The sequence below is a fragment of the Sander lucioperca genome, chromosome 12 (assembly GCF_008315115.2).
Source record: "Sander lucioperca isolate FBNREF2018 chromosome 12, SLUC_FBN_1.2, whole genome shotgun sequence".
Taxonomy (NCBI): domain Eukaryota; kingdom Metazoa; phylum Chordata; class Actinopteri; order Perciformes; family Percidae; genus Sander; species Sander lucioperca.
The window spans coordinates 15,993,328-16,015,938 of NC_050184.1; the positions used below are offsets into that span (position 1 = coordinate 15,993,328).

Here is a 22,611-nt window from a genome sequence, read left to right on the forward strand (position 1 = left end):
GAGAGGTTTTTCTTTAACAGCCGTGTACGCTGTGTTTATGAGGAAATATGTGCACACACACACACACACACACACACACACACACACACACACACACACACACACACACACACACACACACACACACACACACACAGACCTGCTTGGCTTCATTTGCCTTGTCTCGTGCCATGGTGGCTGTCTCCTCGGCTCGGGCGGCTGCCATGCTGTTGTTGGCACGTTTGGTCTTCAGGGCATTAATCTCCTGTCCCAGTGTGCCCAGGCGGTCCATGGCATCATTCAGGTCCTTCTCACTGTTGGATGTCTCCGACTCAATCTGCGGAGAGAAGGCAAAGTGAATTCTGATTCCTCTGAAATAATATCAGTACAAGGTTTGCTTGTGTTGGATGAAGCATTATGTGCCAGTATGCTGGTATAATCTGTATGTGTGTTCTGAATGCACACTGAACTTCATTTTAGAAAAATCATTGATTTTCTCGCACTAGCCTGTCTACACATGGGTATCATTGTTACTAAGTAATGCTGTATACAAAATAGTTGAGCCATTAAGCTTGTGCCAAAAACCTTTAACATGGCATTGAGCCATCTATGAATTTTTATCAACCTTTAAATTATGGCAGACCTGTAATTTGAACCTGCATTAGCAGATTCTTTAGCCACTTGAGGGAAGTGTAAAAAGCTATGTTAGCAAACAATGACTTATTTGCACATCCAGCAGATATGGAGTAATTCCTATTGGGGGTTGTGTTTCTGGCCACTTAATGTAAATGCAATATTCACTAACTTTAAGCTCTATTTTACTCTCCTCCAAATCCTGAAGGAAATGTCTCTCTTTAACCACTAAAGTAAATGCTCCACTATGTTCACCAGCTAGTCTCTAACTATGTCTATCTGCCGTTTGCTGCTGAGCAGGAAAAGTACAGTGGGTTAATGAGAGCTTTTTCGCTGAATACAGTTGCCTGCTGTGGCCGATAACAACACTGATGAGAGCAGTGAGACCAGCAAAAACAGTAAACCAAAACAATGACCTAAAAGATGCTAAAACGCTCACCAGAGGTGATTTGATCCACTGTTAATATAAAAAAAATTGATAATAGCTTTAAAGTCACATTTGCACAATAGATAATAACTAAATAGAGGAGTGCCTTGATAGCCAAATGGTTACAGCACAACCTTTGATTCATGTCAGATCCTCTCTTCTCTCTTCCTGTCTGCCTCTTCTCTGTGAACTGTCCAATAAAGGCAAAATTGCCAAAATAATAAACTTGAAACAAAATAATATACAGAAAAATAGATTGATCTACATGTAATACATCTAGTAAAGAGTTACCATGAATATGACCACATAAAACAGTGATGTATTAATTATTTTGGACAGGTGAAATGTCTTGCAAAAATGGTCCAACTTTAAATCTCAGCCTAAGATCTGAGCACCTGGCTGATCACTGAGTGACTGGCATCAATAAACATTCCTTGTACAGATATGGCTATTTGTACTATGGTGCAGTACACATTTTTACTTATTGCCCAGTAAACCACTATTACACACAGCTTGCAGCTTCATGTATTTCTGTCTTGTTTTTTTGGTTGGTTACCTGTGCCAGTCGGGCTTCAGTCTCGCCAATGTCAGCTTTGGCTCTCGCTATGGCCTTCTCTGCTGATGTCTGGGCAGTCTTTGCATCCAGCAGGGCCTGTTTCACTGTCTCTGCTGTGGTCTTCACCTCCTCAGCACTGTGCCTTAACAACGATGAGCGGTTTTAGGGAGGATGAATAAATACGGAATGCTCTTTGTTAGTACAAAAAAATCTATTTTTAAAATAGTAAAATATAACGATACAATGTGTTTAAAGTCGGACTCTATTCTGACTACCTTGCTCTCTTGGCATCCAGCAGCAGTTGCTCGGCCTTGCGGACATCATCCTGCGTCTGCTGCAGGATGGCGTCCACATTCGAAAGGCTGCGAACCCGTTCCTTGATTTCATCAGCAAGATGTCTGATCTGAAGGGGTGAAGCAGGGATGGAGAGCTGCAACACGTGGTTCGCCACTGCCTCAATGCTGTCTGGGTCTGCACCCTCCTCTGAGAGAGAGACATGACAGGTGGCAGAGTTGACATAGGAGGGTTGAATAACAGGCAACATAACTTTTCTACCTGTTCTTGGTTAACTTAACGTAATGTACACAAGGTTTGGTTTCAACATTGGGTCTGGGCAGAGCTTAATTTGAGCTGGAACACGCCGGAACATGTTCCGGCACCTCCGACGTTGGATTCGGAACCTTTTTTATTGGATCCGACACATCCTGTGTCACCATGAAAAATTAATCAAAAAATAAATTACTGTTTGTGTAGTGTTCAGTGTTGTTATCTGTCTTGTTAGTCTTTATTCCTCATTGAAGTTCCACAAAAATCTTGTGTTTGCATTTTCGATGCATTTTGTGGTGAATTTTCAGGGTAAGACAAAGGGGGGAGAGGGACGGAGGGAGGGGAGGCAGAGGGGGGAGAGGGATGGAGGGAGGGGAGGCACTTCAACAGCGCGGCGCTGCACTTCAAGTGACACAGGCGGTTGTGCTGGTTGAGATTAATGTTAGCCTCGTTTCACTCAGGGGAAAAATGTCAAAAAGACAACAAAGTTTGCTTACGCTGGCCAGTCGGATCCCAAACAAGCAAAAAACGTTACTGTCGATCGAGAATGTGGAGACCACGGTGGGTTTTTTGGTTAATTTAATAGTCCGATGGATAATTGCTGCTTGTGACAACGATTGTTGCAGTGTATTTATTTTTTTTTTTTATATTCCGTACCCATGCAGTGCATGTTCTGAAATTAAAATAAACATTGCCCTGATGTACACACAGCGCTGTTTAGGTTTTTTTAGTCAGAGAAGCTACGTAGGCAGTGTAATTTTTTTTTTTGATCCGTTACCTCCAACCCCCGTTTTGAGTCGCCGGATCCACCCCCGCTCTGCGCTCCGGGACCTCCCCCTTTACAAATTAAGCACTGGGTCTGGGGATCCTCCCTCATAAAATCTTGAGCGTCAAAAACTTAATTTCCTGCATTCTGGTACATTTTTATGCATAAATGTATGGTGTAAGGAAATTATTATTCTCCTGTATTGTTCAAAACTTTTTGCATATTCAAAACATCACACGTGTTTTGGGATGTTTTTTAGGAATCATGTACATCTCAACAACAAATCTGTTAAAGCCAGAAAACTCCAAAGTTTGAATCTACGAAAATCTATCTTTATTTTCACGTCCCCCCCTCCCCCCGATGTAGCAAAGTAGACACAGTTCATGTTTTTCCGTACATGTTTTGAGCCCCCTGAACGGTAGCTAGTTGTTTACCTCTTTTGGGGAGTGGGTTGTCTTTCACATTTTTTTAGGGGGACAAATCTACCTCTTCTAAATATTGGGGGGGGGGCATATCCCCTGCATCCGCCTATGCGTGTACATGTAAAACATATCATAATGTATAAACCCAGCAGACTGTCACACTCACGAGTGAGGAAGTCTCTGATCTGTTTGATGAGGTCTCTCAGGTCATTGTTGGAGCGCTCCACTTTGTTCTTGGTGGCGGTGGCTTTGTCCAGAGCTGCTTGGGCTTTACCCTTGGCCTCTTCTGCCTTGGTCTTGGCGTCTGCCACCTAAATGTAAGGCACAAATGCTTATGCTTATGACATAAAAGGCTAACAGACACAACTTATTCACCATAACTGTACTTACTTAACAGCGTTTTTCAAGAATTGTTTATGTGATAAAGACTTTCGGTTTAGGTTTTTGAGTGTGCCCACTTTCACTCAAATCTGTTTGAGTGCACATACAGTATGTCCCAGAATGCAGCTGCACTGCTTACTCAAAACACACATCTGAGCCTAATTAGCCTTCACTCCATTCTGAGAGGTTCAGTCTGTGGTGTACTGTGGAGGGATGCTGGCACAAAATGAAAGTAAACTAGAGACCATGTTGCGATGGGATCACACCAGCCACGGCGCCAAATCGGGCCAGTGGCGTAAAGTGGGGGACCCTTCCGTACTTTCTACCCCCTTACTCTTGGCGCCCCCTTGCTCGGACCACACCCATTTTCAAACTCAGCCTTCATTTTGATCTCATCTACACACCTGTAAAGTTTTGTGACTGTATCTTACATAGTTGTAACACTATTGTGGTGACAAAATCTGTCTGCAGACAAACATCTAAACACCTGGCACCAGTTCTCAAAAATGCCTCTGTGGTTCGTTCCACTACAGTAGGTGTCTCCAGGACACACACACACACACACACACACACACACACACACACACACACACACACACACACACACACACACACAAATAATTAATGTGAAGAAGGGAGGGAACATGTAACACTTGCAAATTAGATTCAGCTGGAAGATCTGCATTCCATTCTGATCTAATGACAAGACGACAAAAAGCTTTTTCCGCTTCCTCTACTATGATTTTCTCCCTGTATGACTGATATTTTGTCCAAAGAAATATGTTGACACAAAAAAAACAAAAAACATACACATACACATATATACATACCAATAGTAAGTTCCTATATGCCTTCATACCTTGGTAAAGAGTCCCTCCACCTCTCCTATAGCTTTGTTCAGCTCCTTCTCAGCGTGTTTGGCTCCCTCCAGGGCATTGTCAGCTGCTGCTACAGCGCCGTTACAGTTTAGGCCTCCACAGTGACGGTTCCCTTCATCGTCACGGCAACCTGCACCCCCACAAGGACTTTCCTCACAGGGAGCATCACCCGGGGAGCCGCACACCTGTTGGAACAGGTGAACATGTACTTTTATTTGTGTGGAAATGATCAGGTGAATTAAGACACTTCACTCCTCTACTGTCCTACAAAACCAAGAACACAATAAGTACACATTGGATCAATATTGAATAAAGACCAGAATGTGACTTTTGTTGTCTGTTTTATCTTATAAATAAATATTACCCCATAGGAATTTATAAAAATGTAAAAAGGAAAAACTAAACTCACTTGTCTGAATTGGAAAAAATATCCATTTTGATAAACTTTCATTTTGGTTTTCCATACAATGAAATGAAGCAGTAGCTAAATGTAATCATGATGGGGGGGGAAAACAGCTAAACTTCTGCTAAACCTAAAATAACTAGCTCAGTCGAGTAGCAGTTAGTGCCATCTCATCTTTTGCAGTACAATTCATGTTATTTGTTGCGGTTAAGAAGCTACCTTTGAATCATATTTTTGAATGTAATTTTGTAGATCACTTTATTGTGGATTTCAATATAGATAGTGGATAGATAAATAAACACAAAAGCGAAATAGAGACACATCCTTAGGCCGGCTACACACTGGCTGCGTGGCGTCAGCGTGTCAGCTGCGTGGTATGTCCGTTTATATTTCGGCTCCTATGTTAACATGTTAGAGATTACACACGCACGTCTCAGGCGCCTATCGCCTAATCGATTTTCTAGTATTGCACCTGTCAATACAGAACGAAATATTCTGTAGCCTATTTTGCCGTCAATACTGCCGACGTTATCTTTGCTGTAATCAAATCAGTCTATATTTATGTTTAACATGGTATTTCATTTTATCAATGGGAAACATACATGTGTACAGACAAGGCTAGCAGCAGCAGCGCCGCGTCAGACACGTTTCTGGTGTGTAAAGACATAGAAAAATCCACACAGCTGACACACAACAGAAATGCCACGCTCACGCCACGCAGGCAGTGTGTAGCCGTCCTTACACATCCTTAATTTTGACAAGTTTAGAGTTTTTTCAAATCTGTGCACAGTGTACAAAATTGTACATGGCTTGGCTCCCACCTGTTTACATGATTTTGTCTATCTCTGCTCTGTTAGCTCTGTAAGAGCCGCCAGAACAGCCTCCATACATACTACCCTTCCGTTATACAACCTTTGGACAGTCAGCATTTTCAGTTAAAGCCATCACTTAATGGAATTCTATTCCAGACAACATAAAGAAAGATTTTTTATTTAAAAAACAATCAAGTCTGCAACCACTAACATCCTGCTTTTTTTAAACTTGTATTTCTTTTATTTTTTTGTTTTTCAACATGGTGCTGAACAGGTGTGTGTGTGTGTGTCTCTGTGTGTGTGTGTGTGTGTGTGTGTGTGTGTATGTGTGTGTGTGTGTGTGTGTATGTCACAATGTGCATTATATCGATGTAGGATTTATGATCTGTCTTGTTGTTTTGTTAGATGTTGTCATGTTTTTACTGTTGAATTGTTTTTACTGTGTGTGTGTGTGTGTGTGTGTGTTTGTATGTCACAATGTGCATTATATTGATGTAGGATTTGTGATCTCTCTTGTTGTTTTGTTAGATGTTGTCATGTTTTTACTGTTGGATTTAAATTGTGCTGTACCTAGGGATAGCAGATGTAAATTAGCCTAAGGCTAACTCTGGTACAATGCATCAAATGGCAACATTTATGTTAAAAATTGTACATGGTCCCTAACAAATAAAATGAATAATAATAAAAAAAAAAATGTAATCACTATGAACTATGGACAGTAAATAAGAAGAATAAAGCTTCTTATCTTAAACAAACGGGTGGACAAGCTGAAAGAAGTGTTTGTTGTTGATGCTGTGTTTTCCACTGAAGGCATAAAAAGGAATTACAACCGATTCATCTGTTATGCAGTTAGCCAGCAGGCCTGAAAAAGTTGAAACCATTTTTTTTCTCAATTTCACTGCTCCTGTAGTTACTTCTCTTAAACTGTATCAGCACTAACAGCTGCTTCAAATAATGACGAATGTGATCAGACCTTCTCATTGATCTTCTTCAAGTCCAGGCCCTGTGCTCTGGTGTTGAGGTCTCCAAGCCCACGTTTGTTAGCAGCATTTTTACGGTTGAAGTCGTCCTTCTTGGCGGCGATGAGACGCTCGGTACGGCGCCGAGTGTCTGCAGATTGGCTGACTGTGCTGGGCCGGGTGGTTGTTGATTCATTGGCGCGCCGCTCCGCATCACAAGACCTGTTGTAGGAGCTACGGATGCTGTCGTACGCACCTAAAGGTAAACCGGATTTTAGATTGATCTAAATGGATTATTAGGTATTACAGATTCTTGACTAAGTGATGAAAAGAGGAAGAGGATTAGGAATCATGATGGTGCATGTGAGTGAACTTAGAGTGTGGATAGTTAAAAGAAAGCCCACAGCGGCAGAAAGTCAGAGGTAATAGAGGGAATGGTTGAATAATGAGGATCTGTCTTCCCTCTTTTTTTCTCACCTAGGAAGTTGGAGTTTTTGAGGATATCCAGTTGGCGGTGTAGCTGCTCTGAAGTGAGGTTTAGTTCTTTAGCCTCTCTCTCCAGAGCACTCAGCTCCTTGCTTGCCTCCGAGTTGCTTTCCTGGACGATGGTTAGGTCTCCTTCCAGACGGTTCAGGGTGTCAGTGGTCTCGGCGATCTGCGCTCTGCAGGGCAAGACAAGCAGTTGTTGGGGGATGTAAATTGTAATCCTGATAAGATGTTAAATGTAATTTCAAATTGAATACCATTAGCAGGTTTAAGACATTTTTGTTCAATCCTTTTTTCAAAACAATTCCTAACTCAAGTATCGTAATCTTGATACTGCTACCTTATGTGAATAATGACTTCAGATGGATATTTTTTTACTTGGGAAACTTTTAAAATGCAGTGGAGTGTAAAAGCTGTACCTAAGTTCTTCAATAAGCTCCATTAGGGTAGCGACGGCTGCAGCAGTGGCATTGCGTGCGTTGACAATGCCCTGAGCTTGTGCCAGTTTCTCCTCCAGGTCCCTAAAGGCCTTCTCATAGGCCCCGGTAAGCCCCGTGGTCTGAATCTCGTGGGCACGCTCTGCCAGAGCCTTGGTACGCACTGCCAGGTCCTGGTAGTAAGACAAAATTGTGATGAGAAGAGATGAGATTATGGTTGACTCCATATTTCACATTTGGCGTCTGCTGACCGAGGATTAGACGTCCACTTTTGCATGAAACTGCACCTGCACAATGCGATCCCAGTCCCCGAAGCACTGATGACAGGGTTTGCAGTCGGGGAACTGGCCAGAGAAGCCTCTGGCACACTGGTCACAGCGGACACCCGACACCCCCTGCTGGCAGACACAGTGGCCGGTCACCCGGTTACACTGAGAGGTCTCAATGCCGCGCCAGTCACAGTCACAAGCTGGAGCGGGAGAGAAGGAGAAGGAGGGAGTGTGCGGTGAATATGGAACAGGACCTAGTTTATAATGAGAACATCTCATTTGTTGACACTAATGTATCTATGCTAACTGAAAAAATTGATTGATTGATTACGAGGTGGTTATAAGGCCTCATACTGGTTAGTTGTGTTACTGCTCTGACATGATCTATCCTATTTGAACCATTCATTATTCTAATAAAATTAATTTTGTAAGTTTTCTAGGCTAGCCAAAATTCTACATTTATGTAGTTCACCATACATCTTGTATGCAATTATTCAAATTTAGATATATATAATATAATTAATATTTGTTTATCTGGGGTGCCAACCAACCCACGAACTGTGAAATAAGATATCCCAGTCAGTTTTCATTTGTGGGCTGCCTAAATCAGAAAACATGGGATTCAACAAGCCATTCAGATTTGGCTCCCCCTTCCTATGTCACATGCAGGCTCATTAGAATATTTCTACCTGTTTCTGGTGCTTAGCTTTGATTTTTGTTTTGTTAGCCTTCGGTACCAAGGTCTCCACCTAATGCAAAATGTGTTATTAGGTGCACAGTTTCAGTGTTGGCCAACATGAGCTGTATGTATTTTTGCAGTGTATTGTACTGTCTACTGTGCAACCCGTCTCTCTGCCTGAGCAGCTATAAAGCCCGAAAGCACTTGACTTCTGCATTGAATCGTTTGGTCTCTTGATCATGTTCATCACAACTAGACCATTTCTGAAGAGCATGCATTATGTCCTTATGTTTCTAACCTCTGCACTGTGTCCTGGGGTCTCCCCAGTAGTTCTCCTGACAGTCTGTGCAGGTCTTCCCGCCAAAGCCGTCACGACACTGACACTGCCCAGTAAACTGCACAACAGAGTGGAGAAAACAGAAGCATGACACATCAGTTCCTTTTGTTTCCGTCAGTGTGAATGAATGTGAAAGTACTTTACGTTTGTATTTTATCATGAGATGTCTACCCTACCTCATTACATGAGGAGGTGACTGAGTTGTTAGGATCACAGCCGCAGGCTTCACAGCCTCTCCCGCTGGCCAGGTTCCAGTGGTTGGGGGCGCAGTGGTCACATGGCAGACCTATAACATTTGGTAGACACTGGCACTGCCCTGAGGCACGCTGGCACACACAGTCCTCACGCTCCATGCACTGGCTGCTGTCAGTACCCAGGAAGTTACATGTGCACTCTGAAGGGCAAAAAAAAACATGCATCATCATGATATTGTTTTATTTTTTTTTTAAACAACATCAACATGCAAGCTAATGCCTTTTCTTTTGGCAGACTTCTTTTTAACGAACATGTCACTCACTCCTGCAGTTGCGTCGTGAAGCGTCCCCGAAATAGCCGCTCTTGCAGATGCCACAGTTGGTGCCCTCAGTGTTGTAAAGGCATTTTCTGCACTCTCCGGTCTCCCTGTTGCAAGCATCCATGTCTGACATGTCTATGTTGTTGTTGCACTGGCACGGCTGGCAGCGCCCTCCAGGCTGAGACGGGTTGCCATAATAACCCGGAGCACATTCCTCACATCGGGCTCCTGAATTGGGGAAAAAAAAGCAAAAAGGAAAGGGAACAAGAATTACAATAAGAAAGGAGTGGAGGGAGGAGATTTTATTTGAACTGAAACATATTTCATTAAGAATGGGTGAAGTGCTCTACAGGACTTCCCAAGCTGTTTTTAGGGTGTATAAAACAACAGGAAGCAGGGAACTTGTGAATTTACAGCAGCACAATCAACAGGTCATCTTGATTCAACAAATGAGGACCCTCCTCAACTTGCCTAGACTCTGCAAAGCATGAAAATTATTATATTAACACAGCATGTTACGAGAATCAGTTTTGTTATCCATCATCACTCAATAGGGTTGGGTTAACCAGCTCTTATTAGTTAAGTGTAAGACGTTGTCATCACACCCTTCTTCAGGAGATTATGCAACATATCACTATACTGATTGATTACATAATAGACTAAAACATTAGTCAGCAGACTTTTATATTATGTTCTTTGTTGTTTATATTTTTGCATGATGTCTCAGTCTGCTTCAAGAAACTCCACAGAGACAAGTGAAACCACTACAGACACATCCTGGTTTGCACAATAGTGTCCCACACTGTGCTGTGTATTAATTATTTGGCTGCATCAGTACCATAAATGTCCTCAACTACAGTATATACAGTATTGTGCCACACAGCTTCAACAATAATCCGGCTGGATTCTTTTGCCAGTGAATCATTATTTTAGTTAGGTTGTTTTCCCTCACTGTTATATCTCATTTGTTGTCCCTTCAGGTCAGACTCAAAAGAAGAAATTCTTGGCATATTTGAGTCTAGCAGGAAAAGGAGCACAGAAGGAAATTAGAGAAAGAAGGAATGAGATGGTGGGGAGAGGAAAGAGTAGGGCAGAATAAAGGCTGAAGCACAGATGAGAGAAAAAGAGAAAAGTTGGATGAAGGACAAGAATGAAAGAGAGAGGGGGCAAAGGGAAGTAGAAGTAGTGTTGAGCAGAAGGAGGGAAAGTTGACAAATTGAATCGGCTACAGTGTATTTACAGAGTTGTTTAGGTCCACTACCTCTCTCTTCCTGTACTTTCGAAAGTCAGCTTATTCTTTTTTTTTTTTTTAAAGATTATTTTTAAACCTTTATTTGGATAGGACAGCTTAGACATGAAAGGGGAGAGGAAGAGGGGGAATGACATGCAGCAAAGGGCTGCAGGTCGGAGTCGAACCTGCGGCCGCTGCTTCGAGGAATAAGCCTCTATATATGGGTGCCTGCTCTACCAGGTGAGCTAACCAGGGGCCCTGTCCTGCTTTTTCTAACAGAAAGGTCATAATGATGCAGTGGACATCTGACATTCATTCAGCATGCTCTGTTGTGCTTTATCAGAAAAGCCAGGCTGATTAAAAAAAAAAGTGACATCGGTGTATTCATCATGGCTGTATGACTATATTGAAGTATCAGTACAGCTCATTTTCTCTAGGAAATGACTGCTCAAACACATCCAAATATCTTTTTATTCACAGATAAAGGAACAGTTAAACCCAATTCAAACACAAGAGACAGAAGCTGACCCAGACTCAGAATCAACCATCGCCTGCATATAAACCCTTCCTCAAAACCTCTTCCTTTTATTTATTTTTAGTGGAATCCAATTTTTGACACAAGTACTCAAAAATAATGATTCTGGGCAGGGGTGTAGCACAAAATTCTGGGCCCTGTAGAAAGGCATTCTCTATGAGCCCCTCCTTGCAGCCACAGCTATTCATTCTAGCATATTTTTGGGTCCTCCTCACACGAGGGCCCTGGGTACTCAGTCCCATTCCACCCCCAGTCCGACACCCCTGATTCTGGGTCCCTTTAGTGCCATATAAAACAAAAGCAATTGGAAAGGGGTGACTTTTTACTTTGAGCCAGGTGTCACACATGGGCAGGAGTGCACTGTGGCACAGCACCATTGATGAGAGGGGTGCTGAAGCCATGCATGGGTAGGATTGGTACAGTACAGTGGAGGGTTGGTGGAAAATTAAGGAGGAGGAGGAGGAGGAGGAGGAGGAAGAGAAGGGGAGGACGGGGGACAACCATCATTACTCACGCTTAAAAATGGTCACCCCGGAGCGTTTAACAATCCCTGTGCCAGTAATACAGGGGAGGGAGGAAATGACACAGGTTACCAGATTCACCATGTCTGAGAAACATCATTCTTACCAGTTATATCCTTTACCTTGTCATATAAGGTAGAAGATAGGAGTTTATGTGTTGGAGTGTATTACTAACGTTTTTCAGAACTGCTCTGGAGGAGGATAACCTCAGTGGTTGAACATGGAGCTGTGGTAATAAAGATGGACTCTGTTAGACTCGCCTGATAATAGAGATGTATATTCATGGTCCCCAGTGAGTGATTTCTCAGGATTTTGATGAGCTCCTGACCTTTCCGCTAACATTTCCCTTTGAACAACATTTTGTTACATGGAGAAAGTATCTTACCAAGAGTGTAAGGTTGCGTCCGAAATTGCATACATTGCACTACATACAATATACTATCGTTCAACATACTTTTGTGTAAAGAAAACAGTAATGTGTATCTTTTCGGACGCACTAAGCTATCATTTTCAATTACAATTCTCACTTCCTGAAAGCCTCCTTGCCGTTGGAGACGGGAAACCATGGTACCCCTGCCGACTTCAGCTTAAGCGGCATCACCAAATAACGCTTAAATTACTGAAAAAGGTAAGCAACTAGACCGACAGTCGCAGGTGACAAAATCACAGATTTAAATATGTAGCAATGTAAATGAAAGCGTTATTGACGTTACAGAGCTGCCCTGGTTGCTGTCCGCTGTCTGTTATGAGTTATCAACATTGTCGTTACTAGTGCATTGCATTGTGGGACACTTATGCCGGCGTAGTGTCCAGTGTTTGCATTGTGTAATATTTCACCGGAAATAATATGCAATTTGCGTACTATTGGTTTCATACTAAGATTTCGGACATACTAAAAAATCTCACATACTGTTTCATCCTACTAAATAGCATGTTAGTATGGAATTTTGGACAACCTAAGTCATGCCAGCAGCTCTGTGCAGCTGTATTTAGAAACAGCAGTGCTTTGAGCTGAATGTTAATGTCACCATGCTAACATGGACACAATGACAATGCTAACATGGACACAATGACAATGCTAAAATGCTGATGTTTAGCGGATATAATGTTTACCATGTTCACTTTCTTTGTTGCATCATGAAGAGCAGTATAATGACGCAGTGATATAATGTTCAGGTATTCACAACGTCCTTCGTTCTATAGAAAATGAATCACCCACACAAACATCTGGAAGATGATTTCATTAGCGTCACTTGCTGAGGAATGAAGAGGAGAAACGGAGCAGAAAGCAAGGACTGATGGAACAGGAAGGAAAGAAGAAGAGATGCACAGCAAGGGTACAAGAGTCTAGGTTTACCTGTGTAGCCCTGGTTACAGTTGCAGATAATTTGTCTGTTACGGTTGTCCTGGTAACAAGATGCAGCAAAGTGGCGTCCACTGTTGGGGCCGTCGGGACAGGGGCACGGGCGACACTGACCACTGGATGCTTTGCCCAAAACAGGGTTACCATAGTAACCATTGGCACACCTACAAAAATGACAAAGTAGTTGAAATAAAAATAGTAAAATAAAATCCTGTGAACTCTAACAGACAACTTTGCAACAACAAAGTAGAAGTATGCATACTGTATATGCAAGTTCAGTTTATCATATTCATGCTTGTTTTATTATATGACCAGAGGAAGATGAACACAACAGATTTTTTAAATCCCTTTCTTTATCCCCATATTCCAATATATTTCATGTTTAAACTGGACCTGATCTCATGCAGCTGTGTCATCTTCACACTGAAACATCACCTGTCACACTTGTCTCCTCCAGTGCTGTCCCTGCAGTTGATGCAGACTCCGGTCCTTTGGTCGCACGCGTCGGCGTGTCCGTTACACTGGCAGGGTCGGCAGCTGGGGAAGCCCCAGTGACCCGCCTGGCATCCGTCGCAGCGCTGACCAAACGCTCCGGGGCGGCACTGGCACTGACCAGTGAACTTGTCACAAAGTCGAGTCACAGAGCCTTCCAAGCTGCAACTGCAGGCTGCACCGAGGGAGGAAAAGGATAAGGGAAGCCATATTGGAAGGAGGATGATTGGAGGAAGTGAAGTGGAGCGGAAATGGAATCAATGAAAGAGAAAGTAATAAGAGGGATGGGGAATAAATAATTTAAGTAAAGGGGCTTTTGGATTTGCAATTGTTCATGGAGAGACAGTAGAGGGCGCTAGCAGCATAGCCTATAACTAATCAAAGGCTCTGCAAGTGTGTCTAAGCTCATTTTACACCACAATTTGTCACTCCAACTTGTTAATAGAATAGAAGAACAAAAAGCTGCTTCATTAGCTGTTACTGTGTTTGCACTGCCTACTAACCTCTTCCAGGTAAAGTTTAAACATTAGTTGGAAAAATCCAACCAGATTAGGGGTGTAAAATATTAAAACGGCATATCCTCCATAAACTGGTCTAGATTTCAAAGAAATTTGAAAGGTCCAGTGTTTCTCACCTATGCAGCCTGAGGGTCCAAAGCCGTAAGTTCCAGGAGCACACTGGTCACAGTGTCGACCAATCACATTGGGCCTGCAGTGACATTGGCCCCCACGGACATCGCACATGGCGCTGATGGACCCCTGAGGATCGCAATTACAAGCTGGAGGTGGACAGAGAAGAACAGGCATGAAGTCACTGAACCCTGACATATGGAAACAACCAGCCCATTGAATTCTGGGAACAAAAGGAACAAACAAAGGCTGATGACTGACGGTCAGGCTAATGTGATTAATTATTAGTTTTACAGGTCACCCAACTGTGTTGCACAGATTTACAACTTAAAGTCAAGCTGAACATTTATTCACTTATTGTGGAAGGAAATAGAAATTATAAGGATACTGCAGCAATGTTTAAAAAGACAATGTATAGTTCTGCTTTCGGTCTCTACCAACTCCTGAGGGAAATATCTGTCTCTTCAGCTGCTAAATGCTCCACTATGTTCACCAGCTAGTCTCTATCTGTGTCTGTCTGCTGTTTGGTACTGAGCAGGTAGTGTACAGTGGGTTTTTCAAGCCTTTCAATGAAAACAGCTCCAGCGAGAGTGAAACAAAACAGTAAAGTTGCATGCCGGAGAGTTAAACAATGAGCTGGAACTTGCTATAAAGCTCCATAAAGCTGAGGGGAGCAGCAGATTTAGCTAATCATTCTCTGTATTTCACTATGAGCGACCCCTTTAACATTGTTACATTGTTTTCACAGTGTCATTTCAGTTATTTGATACACTGTTAAAATAAAAAATATAAATTATAGCTGCTTTAAGATATGCCGCCTTTGAGTACCATTATAATGCTAAAAACACATCTAAATCTTGCAATACCCTGCTGAATCTCATGCAGAGGAGAAAAGCATGAAGGAAATAGTCAAGTAAACAATAGGTTATCAAAGAAATCTCAATAAGCGTACCAATAAATAAATTCCACACTTTAAAAATGGAATTAATAATGTTAACTTCACTGATCCTAATAATTATGCTATGTTTTTTTTCCTCCACAGGAAGTCAGAGGTCAGGGTAAAGGCCATGTAGCCCTGCAGCCTACTGCATTGTAAGCATCATGAACGTCATTCAAACAAGGCATAATAAGGCTTTTTTCACTCACACAGAGCCCCGTCATTAATGATAGCTGACATGCTGGTGATTAGCTTGGCACAGGTGTCACTCATCAGTGGGCGGGTTACACTCTTAGCCCCCTCGTGGCAGCGGTACCGCTCATAGGTCTGCTTCCTGTTGTTAGAAGCAAGATCCCCTGCGTTGAACATCTCCATGGAGGAGTGGCGTGGCATCAAGGCAATCTGGAGCAAAGAACAGGGATTTAACAAAAGGAGAGAGTGGGAGATGTTTGTGTGTGGAATGAAAACGGCCATTGCCTCATGATCTAGATGTGCATTTTAGAGGACTGGATAAAGAAATTCATCTCACAGAGTCCACAAGGAGGACAGCGTTGGCCGCTCCATTGAGGATGCTGTTAGCATCCTGATAGCGTCTGAACTCAAAGCGGAGGGTGTAAGTCACACCTCTCTCCAGACACACAGCCTGAGGAGGGACCATAAACCTGGAGCAAACACAGTCAGCACACAGTGGACATTTAGCGATTGAGTGTGTGTGTGTGTGTGTGTGTGTGTGTGTGTGTGTGTGTGTGCCACAGACCTGGCTCCAGCCGGCAGAGAGACAGTGAGTCTGTCATCATCTGGGATGGTGTTTCCACAGGGGCTGCTGGTAGGAATCGGGCCCGGACGGATCACTGTTATTTGTACATCCTCCCAGTCTCGGGGCATCTGGGTAGAATCAGTGTTATATGGTTAATATGCAGACAGACTGCGGTGAAGCATACTCATCGTGAAATATGAGAAGAGGAGGAGGTTAGTTATACGTAAAGTAATGGCTACCTGGATGATAGCTAATCAATCACAAATGCTTTGTAAAATGCTTAACATGAAAAATAGCCCTGATTTATAGCCAAATGGCTGAAACATGCAAATCCACTATCATGTTCTTTTACGATAATAGTTAGTGGAGCAAGAGAGAGAGTAAGCATATTTCACAAAACGTTTAACTACTCCTTTAAACACTTTATTTTGAGCTGAGCAGAAATGTTAATGTACAAACGCACAGACCTGTGACTCATAGCGGATGAGCAGGTCATATTCCATGGAGTAGGGGATGTTACTGATTAGGAACTCCAGAGTGCCACCCTCAGGTACCAGAGCAAACCCAACACCCGTCCATGTGGCAGGGCGACCCGGCTGGTGCTCCCTGGTCTCCAAAGTACAGCCCTGAGAATATACAGACATAGTCACATATATTTTTAAATATATTTCCATACTGAAGCCACACAATTACACCAATACAAATGTGTGCTGATGAAGAATATGGGTGGGCTCACCTGCCCCATTTTGGCCAACTCAGCCTCATACAGGAAGTGATCCAGAGCCATGAAGAAATATCTAGACTCCACCTGCATACACTGGCGTCCTGTCATGTGACTGCGGCAGCGACACTGACCACTCTCCATGGAGCAGCTACAGAGAAGACACAAATAGCTTTGTTATTTCACTGCTACAGTTGATATGATATGGCTTAGCTACCAATGTTGGGTGCTTAGCCCTTAGTCAGTAAACAATTACTATTTTAATGTTCACAGTTAGGCTTCTTCTAAATATGACATTGGTAAATCATTACTACCTTATAACAAGACAAGCTAACAACAAGTGTCTCAGGTCATGCTAGCTGCTTTGTGAGGCTATAGCTATAGCTAAAACTGAAAATGAGTTAGCATTTTTTGCAATTCCGGTTACCTCAAGACGAGGTAACCGGAAGTGCAAAAAAAGCTAAAGAGGTTTTTCACGTTTTGATCTACAACATAAAATAGGTCCGTTAATACCCCACTCATGAATTTTGAAGACATTACGAGTCTTTAAAAAGGCATTTGCTAAAAAGTGGCTAAATGAGACTACAGACGTCTTCACTTCAAACAACCAACATCAGTTGGAAGCTAGTGGTGGTGACCTAGTCATGCGACCGCGGTGTCGTTCGTTTATAGCCTAATGTCTGGCGATTGCATTTATGCTAAAAAAAAATCATAATAAAATCATAAATAAAAGTGGTGTTCACTTGTGAAGAGTATCTTGCTAAACAACATGTATAAGTATCATAAACTTTTGTTTTCCACAGAGCTTAGTTTCTGCAATAATCCAATTGTATAATCCAATATGCTTTTTGTCGTAGGGAACCAGGACGATAGTAACTTCTGGGTTGGCCTACAAAAATACGTCATACCTGCAACACTCTATGGCAATGATAACATGCTGTTTCATGCATGTTTCGCAGGTAACTATAATGTTTACCATGTTGACCATCTTAGTTCAACGTGTTAGCATAATTTCAGCTAATTAGCACTAAACTAAGTACAGCTGAGGCTGATGAAAATGTAATTAGTTTTGTTGGTATTTGATCCTAAACCAAAGAATTGGACAAATTAAAATGATGAGCTGGTGATGGCACTAGTGAAAAAGTTAAAAGATGTACCAAATGTCATGGCAATTCATCTAATAGTGGGAATTGCATGTCAAGCTAATGGTGGCGGTAGAGGAAACGCCAAGGGATCAACAAAGTCAGTAGATTTCATCCACTTGTGTGACCATGAATGTGTGTAAAAAAAAAAAGATCAATAGATCTTAGAGATATTTCATTCTGGACCGTATGGTTGACTGAAAAAGTTATCAAAGTTTCCATTATCATTGAGGTTATGAATTAGTGTTTCAGGTTTGAATAGAGGATGTCAACCTCTAGTGGCACAGAAAATGAATCCAATACTTAATTAACATGACAACAGGTGTAACAAATTATTGCTCCCAGGGTAAAGGTGGAGGCCAATTAATCTGAGTACACAAAGCTGAAGCTGCTATTTTGGAGATACTGTAGTAATTCATTTCTGAGTGGATTTGAAAGTAGCCTCCATGCTATGGTACCTAGTTTGTAACAGCTCTCAAACTTCATGTGTGACCTGTGATTTAGAATTAAAGCTACAGCATCACTCACTGGTTGTCCAGGGCTCCTCCGATATCACACTCGCAGCCTCGGCAGCCGTTTAGGTCGTGGCTCAGAGCCCAGTGTTCTGGCTAGAAACACAGAAGGACAGACAGAGGGCAGGGTGATTGACAGACAGAAACAGAGCAACCACTCAACAGACAGACAGTTGAACAGCTGGCTCCAGACAGACACGATGCATCACTTTCCATGCTATTCCAGAGTGAGAAGGGAACTTCCACTGCAGTTTGACTGTCATAAGTGAGTCATACATACCTTTGGGGAATACTATTACCACACCATTCCTTTCAATTGATATTGAAATGTTCTCTTTCAAAAGAAAAGCTGACTTAACAATGTGAATACTGGATCTTTTGCAGTCAGCAACTTCATTTTTACTTTAATTGTATTTCTTTTTGTTTTGAATACACTTTTACCTCAGTGACAGTAAGATCTTTTCTGGAGGATTCTAAAATTCTGTCCGATGTTGACATTACACCATTGCTACTTAAATGAAGCTTCACATGGAAGAAGACATGATCCACTTTCGGACCTGTTTCAGGCCCTGACCATTTTAGGCCTGCTGTAACCCACACCAACCGGACAAGCCTCAAATCCTTGGGCTAAATTTAGACACAGGGCCCAGGCAGGAGCTCACATTCCTGCCTATACTATTCCTGGCTGAGTCAGTTTGGGACAAGAGGTTGAATTATGACAGGAAGCTGATCACCACCTAAAATCTTGGGCTTCTGTGCAGAAGAGAGTGGATGAAAAATATGAGAAAGAAACAGAGCGAAGAATATCAGCAGCACTTATATAGAAGTTAAAAAGGAAACAAAAAGATAAAGGTAATATGGGCCATGGAGTGAAACGTAAGGAAATAAGATTAAACGCTTACATTGACATTTAATTGTATCATGTTAAGTGCCAAAAAATAATAACAGTGTTATCCAAGGGTAAGAAGGTTAGTAAAAAAAGTCAGCAAGGTAAACCGAAAGGTTTTTGTCTGTCACATTACCACTAACAGGGCTTATTGACAGGAACCAGAGTGGATGGGAAGGACAGAGACAGAGAAAATTACATATATTGATATTTTTTTTACTTAAAGCCAGAAAACAAAAGTCAAAGTTTTTTGGCACTGCCTTACCAAACACTGGTCACAGCTGCGTCCAGTGACAAGACGCTTGCAGAAGCAATCTCCACTGACTGGGTCACACTGGGAGCTACCTGACACTGTTCCCCTGTGGTCACACTGGCAAGCTGGTGGCAAAGGGTAGAGGGCAAAATTGATGAGGTTTTCACAGATAGATGATTAGTTACTGCAGCACATTGAAAGGCAGGGTTTTAAAGTGATAAAACCAACTGCAACCACTGTTCAATCACAATTCTAAATACATTTCTATGTAGTTGTTGCACGACTAAAACAACCTTTGAACGTACATGTTCCACCAAAACATGTTTTTTCCCGAGGCTTTTTTGCAGCTGCACCGTGGCTCTGCCCGGTGCTTAGCGCTGCCCATGACAATTGTCAATGGTTTAAAGAAATGCCAATAAACCAGAGCACGTTTTTTCTCCCATACCGTAATGCTGTGTGGACTAGCCAGACCCTCCTCCGCGGCGCTGTGGAGGAAGGTCTGGCAAAACGAGACTGATTTCTTTGTGACGCAGATTGTGAGATGCATTTTTTACAAAGCCTAGCAGAACAGGGCACAATTTCCACTGAGGATGTCACGGACATGTCCAGCTCCCTCCGCCCACGCTGAATACCACTTTTACATGTTTGGTGTGACTTGACTAAAATCTCTCTAAAAACTGTCTTTCTGTTCAGTCACCAAAATCCAGATAGGAGCAGGAAGGAGTTGATCAAAACGTTAATTTGCTCATTTGAGTTATTTTCAGAATTAGGGACGACAATCTGGTACATTAAAACATTTCTATATTTGTGTGAATGAAAACTGAGACTGTACTCACGTTGGCAGCCCTGAGGGTTGTCAGCGCTCAGGCCAAAGAAGCCAGTCTTACACTTGTCGCAGCGCGGCCCCTCGACGTTGGCCTTGCAACGGCACTGACCTCCCAACATGCCGAGGGAAGGGTCGGTGTGGCTGTCGCACATGCCTCCATTCTGAGAACCGTCTGGGTCGCAGTCACAAGCTATGGCACAGACAGGTGCCAGGTCAGTTTCGATGCATGAGAAACTTCAATATTGTTAACATATCTGCACTTAGTTCAGTTTGTCTGGTTGTGTATGTTTTGAGTTGGTGTTGCAATGTGATGTTTATGTGGTGAACAGTAGCCTCTCTTAGTGTCATGGGAATTTATCAGTGTTGGCCATGGCCACATTTTAATCTTTTTTTCTATTTTTTTTTGTTAAAAAAAAAAAAAAAAAAAAAAAAAACTTTTCTGCATATTTCATCAAACCTTCATCAATGTTGGTGCATAGAATATGAATCTGACTGAAAAAATGCCATCAGTTAATTTTTCGATATTCCATACCGTTTCTCTATAATTTGTTGCCAAAATTTGGTAAACGTGGTCTCAGGGACAAACACTCGTAACTCTTAAAATTCAACATGCAATTGCAACCAAACTTGGGTGACATGTGCACATATGAATCTTTACAATTTGATGGCATGCCACCTACAGGTAATACTACAGTACAGTACAAAACCAAAGTGCACGAACACAGACTCACCTATGCAGACCTGTGGGTCCCTGATATCCTTAATAGGGTCTTGGTAGTAGAAAGGTTTGCACATCTCACAGTTGCGTCCCATAGTGTTGTGCTGACAGTCGTCACACACTCCTCCGCTGACGTTTCCCATGGCCAAATACACCGCCATGTCGAAGTGGCACATGGTCGAGTGGCCATTGCAGTTACACTCTAGGAAAAAAAAGACATCCATTCCAAACAAATTTTAAAGAACTTAATGTCAAATACATGTCAAATGCTCTGTGATGTGTTTGCACTGCACTTAATGTCCCCTTTGCTTCCTCCTCTGTACTCACTCCTGCAGGCGTTGGTGTTGCGCCCTTCAGCTGGTCTCCAGGGAAGGTCGTTGTGGAAGTCATCACATTGCTCGCAGTTCAAACCCTTGGTATTGTGGTTGCACACACACCTGCCGTGAACCTTAAAAGGAGATAAGAGGGGAATTTAAAGCAATCTATATGGGATGAAGAAACAAACGCTTTGAAATTGTGAGAGTAAATTACAGGAGGAAACAGGAGCTAATTAGAAGCCTGTACTGTAACTGAAGACTCATCACTCACCATTCCTTCTATATCATCCCTGATGCCATTGATGGGGGCGCACTCCGAGGCGTGGCCATAGCAAAAGCAGTTTCCGCGAACAACAAGCTCATATATGGCGTAGTAATACTTTTCTTTGATTTCAGCTCTGGGGTCCAGCAAGTTGTCTCCCAGTGTGTGAAGCTTGGTAAAGTTCACTCTCAAGTTAGTGATCTTCAGCTGGTCTGTTGGGGGAGAGGACAAGAAGAGAATAAGTAGGAGAAAAGCAGAAAGCAGAATAAGGCTTTTTTTCATGTGGACACTTGAGTTTTGGTTAAGTTTTCTGTTTTATGAAAGCTGGTAGTCTTATGGTGGATGGTGTGATATGATTTGCTGAGGTAAAGGATGAAGGACAGCAGTTCAAAAGAAAACACACACACACACACACACACACACACACACACACACACACACACACACACACACACACACATTTGCTTAACAAAAGCACCTTTGCACCAGCAAGAGGAGGTCAAGGCCGGTGGAGCATGACAGAACTGAGTGTGGGGCAAAGCTTTATGGGTGAACAACAGTTAATGATCTAAGATGGTCTAAGGTTTAGTTAGTCCTCAGAGTTTTTAGGCAACTTGAGGTTACATTGAATGGGGGAGTAGGGAGGAGTAGTTTAAATCAAGATGATATATAAAATGATTTTCATCATGCATCAATTTCACCATGTCATACCTATAATGTAATACTGTATACTAGGTGCATGTCTCCTGTTTACATTCAAATATATTAATCTTTATATAAAATAAAGTAATGCTGTTTTAGTATTTTTACACACAACATATCTTTGATGATTGCACATGCAACACTAGACCAATATGCATCCATAAATAAGATTCAGCATGGATGATGTCAATGTTAGGCATATTTTTGCAAGTACTGGAAAATGTCAGATATTGAACTGCTGGAGGGGCTAGATGAAAAGTTAGGGGATCACCAATGGACTATGGAGTTACCCTCCAGGCACCATCGATATCTGTAGCAAATTT

General features: G+C 42.3%; 1 protein-coding gene across 2 annotated transcripts in view; it reads right to left on the reverse strand.

Moving 5' to 3' along the window:
• Positions 1-22,611, reverse strand: part of lamb2 (laminin, beta 2 (laminin S)) — a 50,766-nt gene that overhangs the window by 2,524 nt on the left and 25,631 nt on the right. Inside the window, exons 8-34 of one of the 2 annotated variants that reach the window (XM_036008050.1) lie at positions 21,596-21,798; positions 21,335-21,455; positions 21,021-21,209; positions 20,300-20,479; positions 19,476-19,588; positions 18,341-18,420; positions 16,686-16,821; positions 16,417-16,575; positions 15,950-16,077; positions 15,722-15,854; positions 15,402-15,594; positions 14,261-14,404; positions 13,570-13,801; positions 13,129-13,298; positions 11,765-11,800; positions 9,488-9,712; positions 9,147-9,364; positions 8,932-9,028; positions 7,973-8,154; positions 7,668-7,858; positions 7,240-7,424; positions 6,777-7,018; positions 4,570-4,773; positions 3,496-3,640; positions 1,871-2,078; positions 1,596-1,737; positions 140-316 (exon numbers count right to left, since the gene is read on the reverse strand). In XM_036008050.1, coding sequence (XP_035863943.1) covers positions 140-316; positions 1,596-1,737; positions 1,871-2,078; positions 3,496-3,640; positions 4,570-4,773; positions 6,777-7,018; positions 7,240-7,424; positions 7,668-7,858; positions 7,973-8,154; positions 8,932-9,028; positions 9,147-9,364; positions 9,488-9,712; positions 11,765-11,800; positions 13,129-13,298; positions 13,570-13,801; positions 14,261-14,404; positions 15,402-15,594; positions 15,722-15,854; positions 15,950-16,077; positions 16,417-16,575; positions 16,686-16,821; positions 18,341-18,420; positions 19,476-19,588; positions 20,300-20,479; positions 21,021-21,209; positions 21,335-21,455; positions 21,596-21,798 — 4,433 coding nt within the window. The remainder of the gene's footprint in view (positions 1-139; positions 317-1,595; positions 1,738-1,870; positions 2,079-3,495; positions 3,641-4,569; positions 4,774-6,776; positions 7,019-7,239; positions 7,425-7,667; positions 7,859-7,972; positions 8,155-8,931; positions 9,029-9,146; positions 9,365-9,487; positions 9,713-11,764; positions 11,801-13,128; positions 13,299-13,569; positions 13,802-14,260; positions 14,405-15,401; positions 15,595-15,721; positions 15,855-15,949; positions 16,078-16,416; positions 16,576-16,685; positions 16,822-18,340; positions 18,421-19,475; positions 19,589-20,299; positions 20,480-21,020; positions 21,210-21,334; positions 21,456-21,595; positions 21,799-22,611) is intronic. The other variant, XM_031286249.2, reaches the window with a different exon arrangement.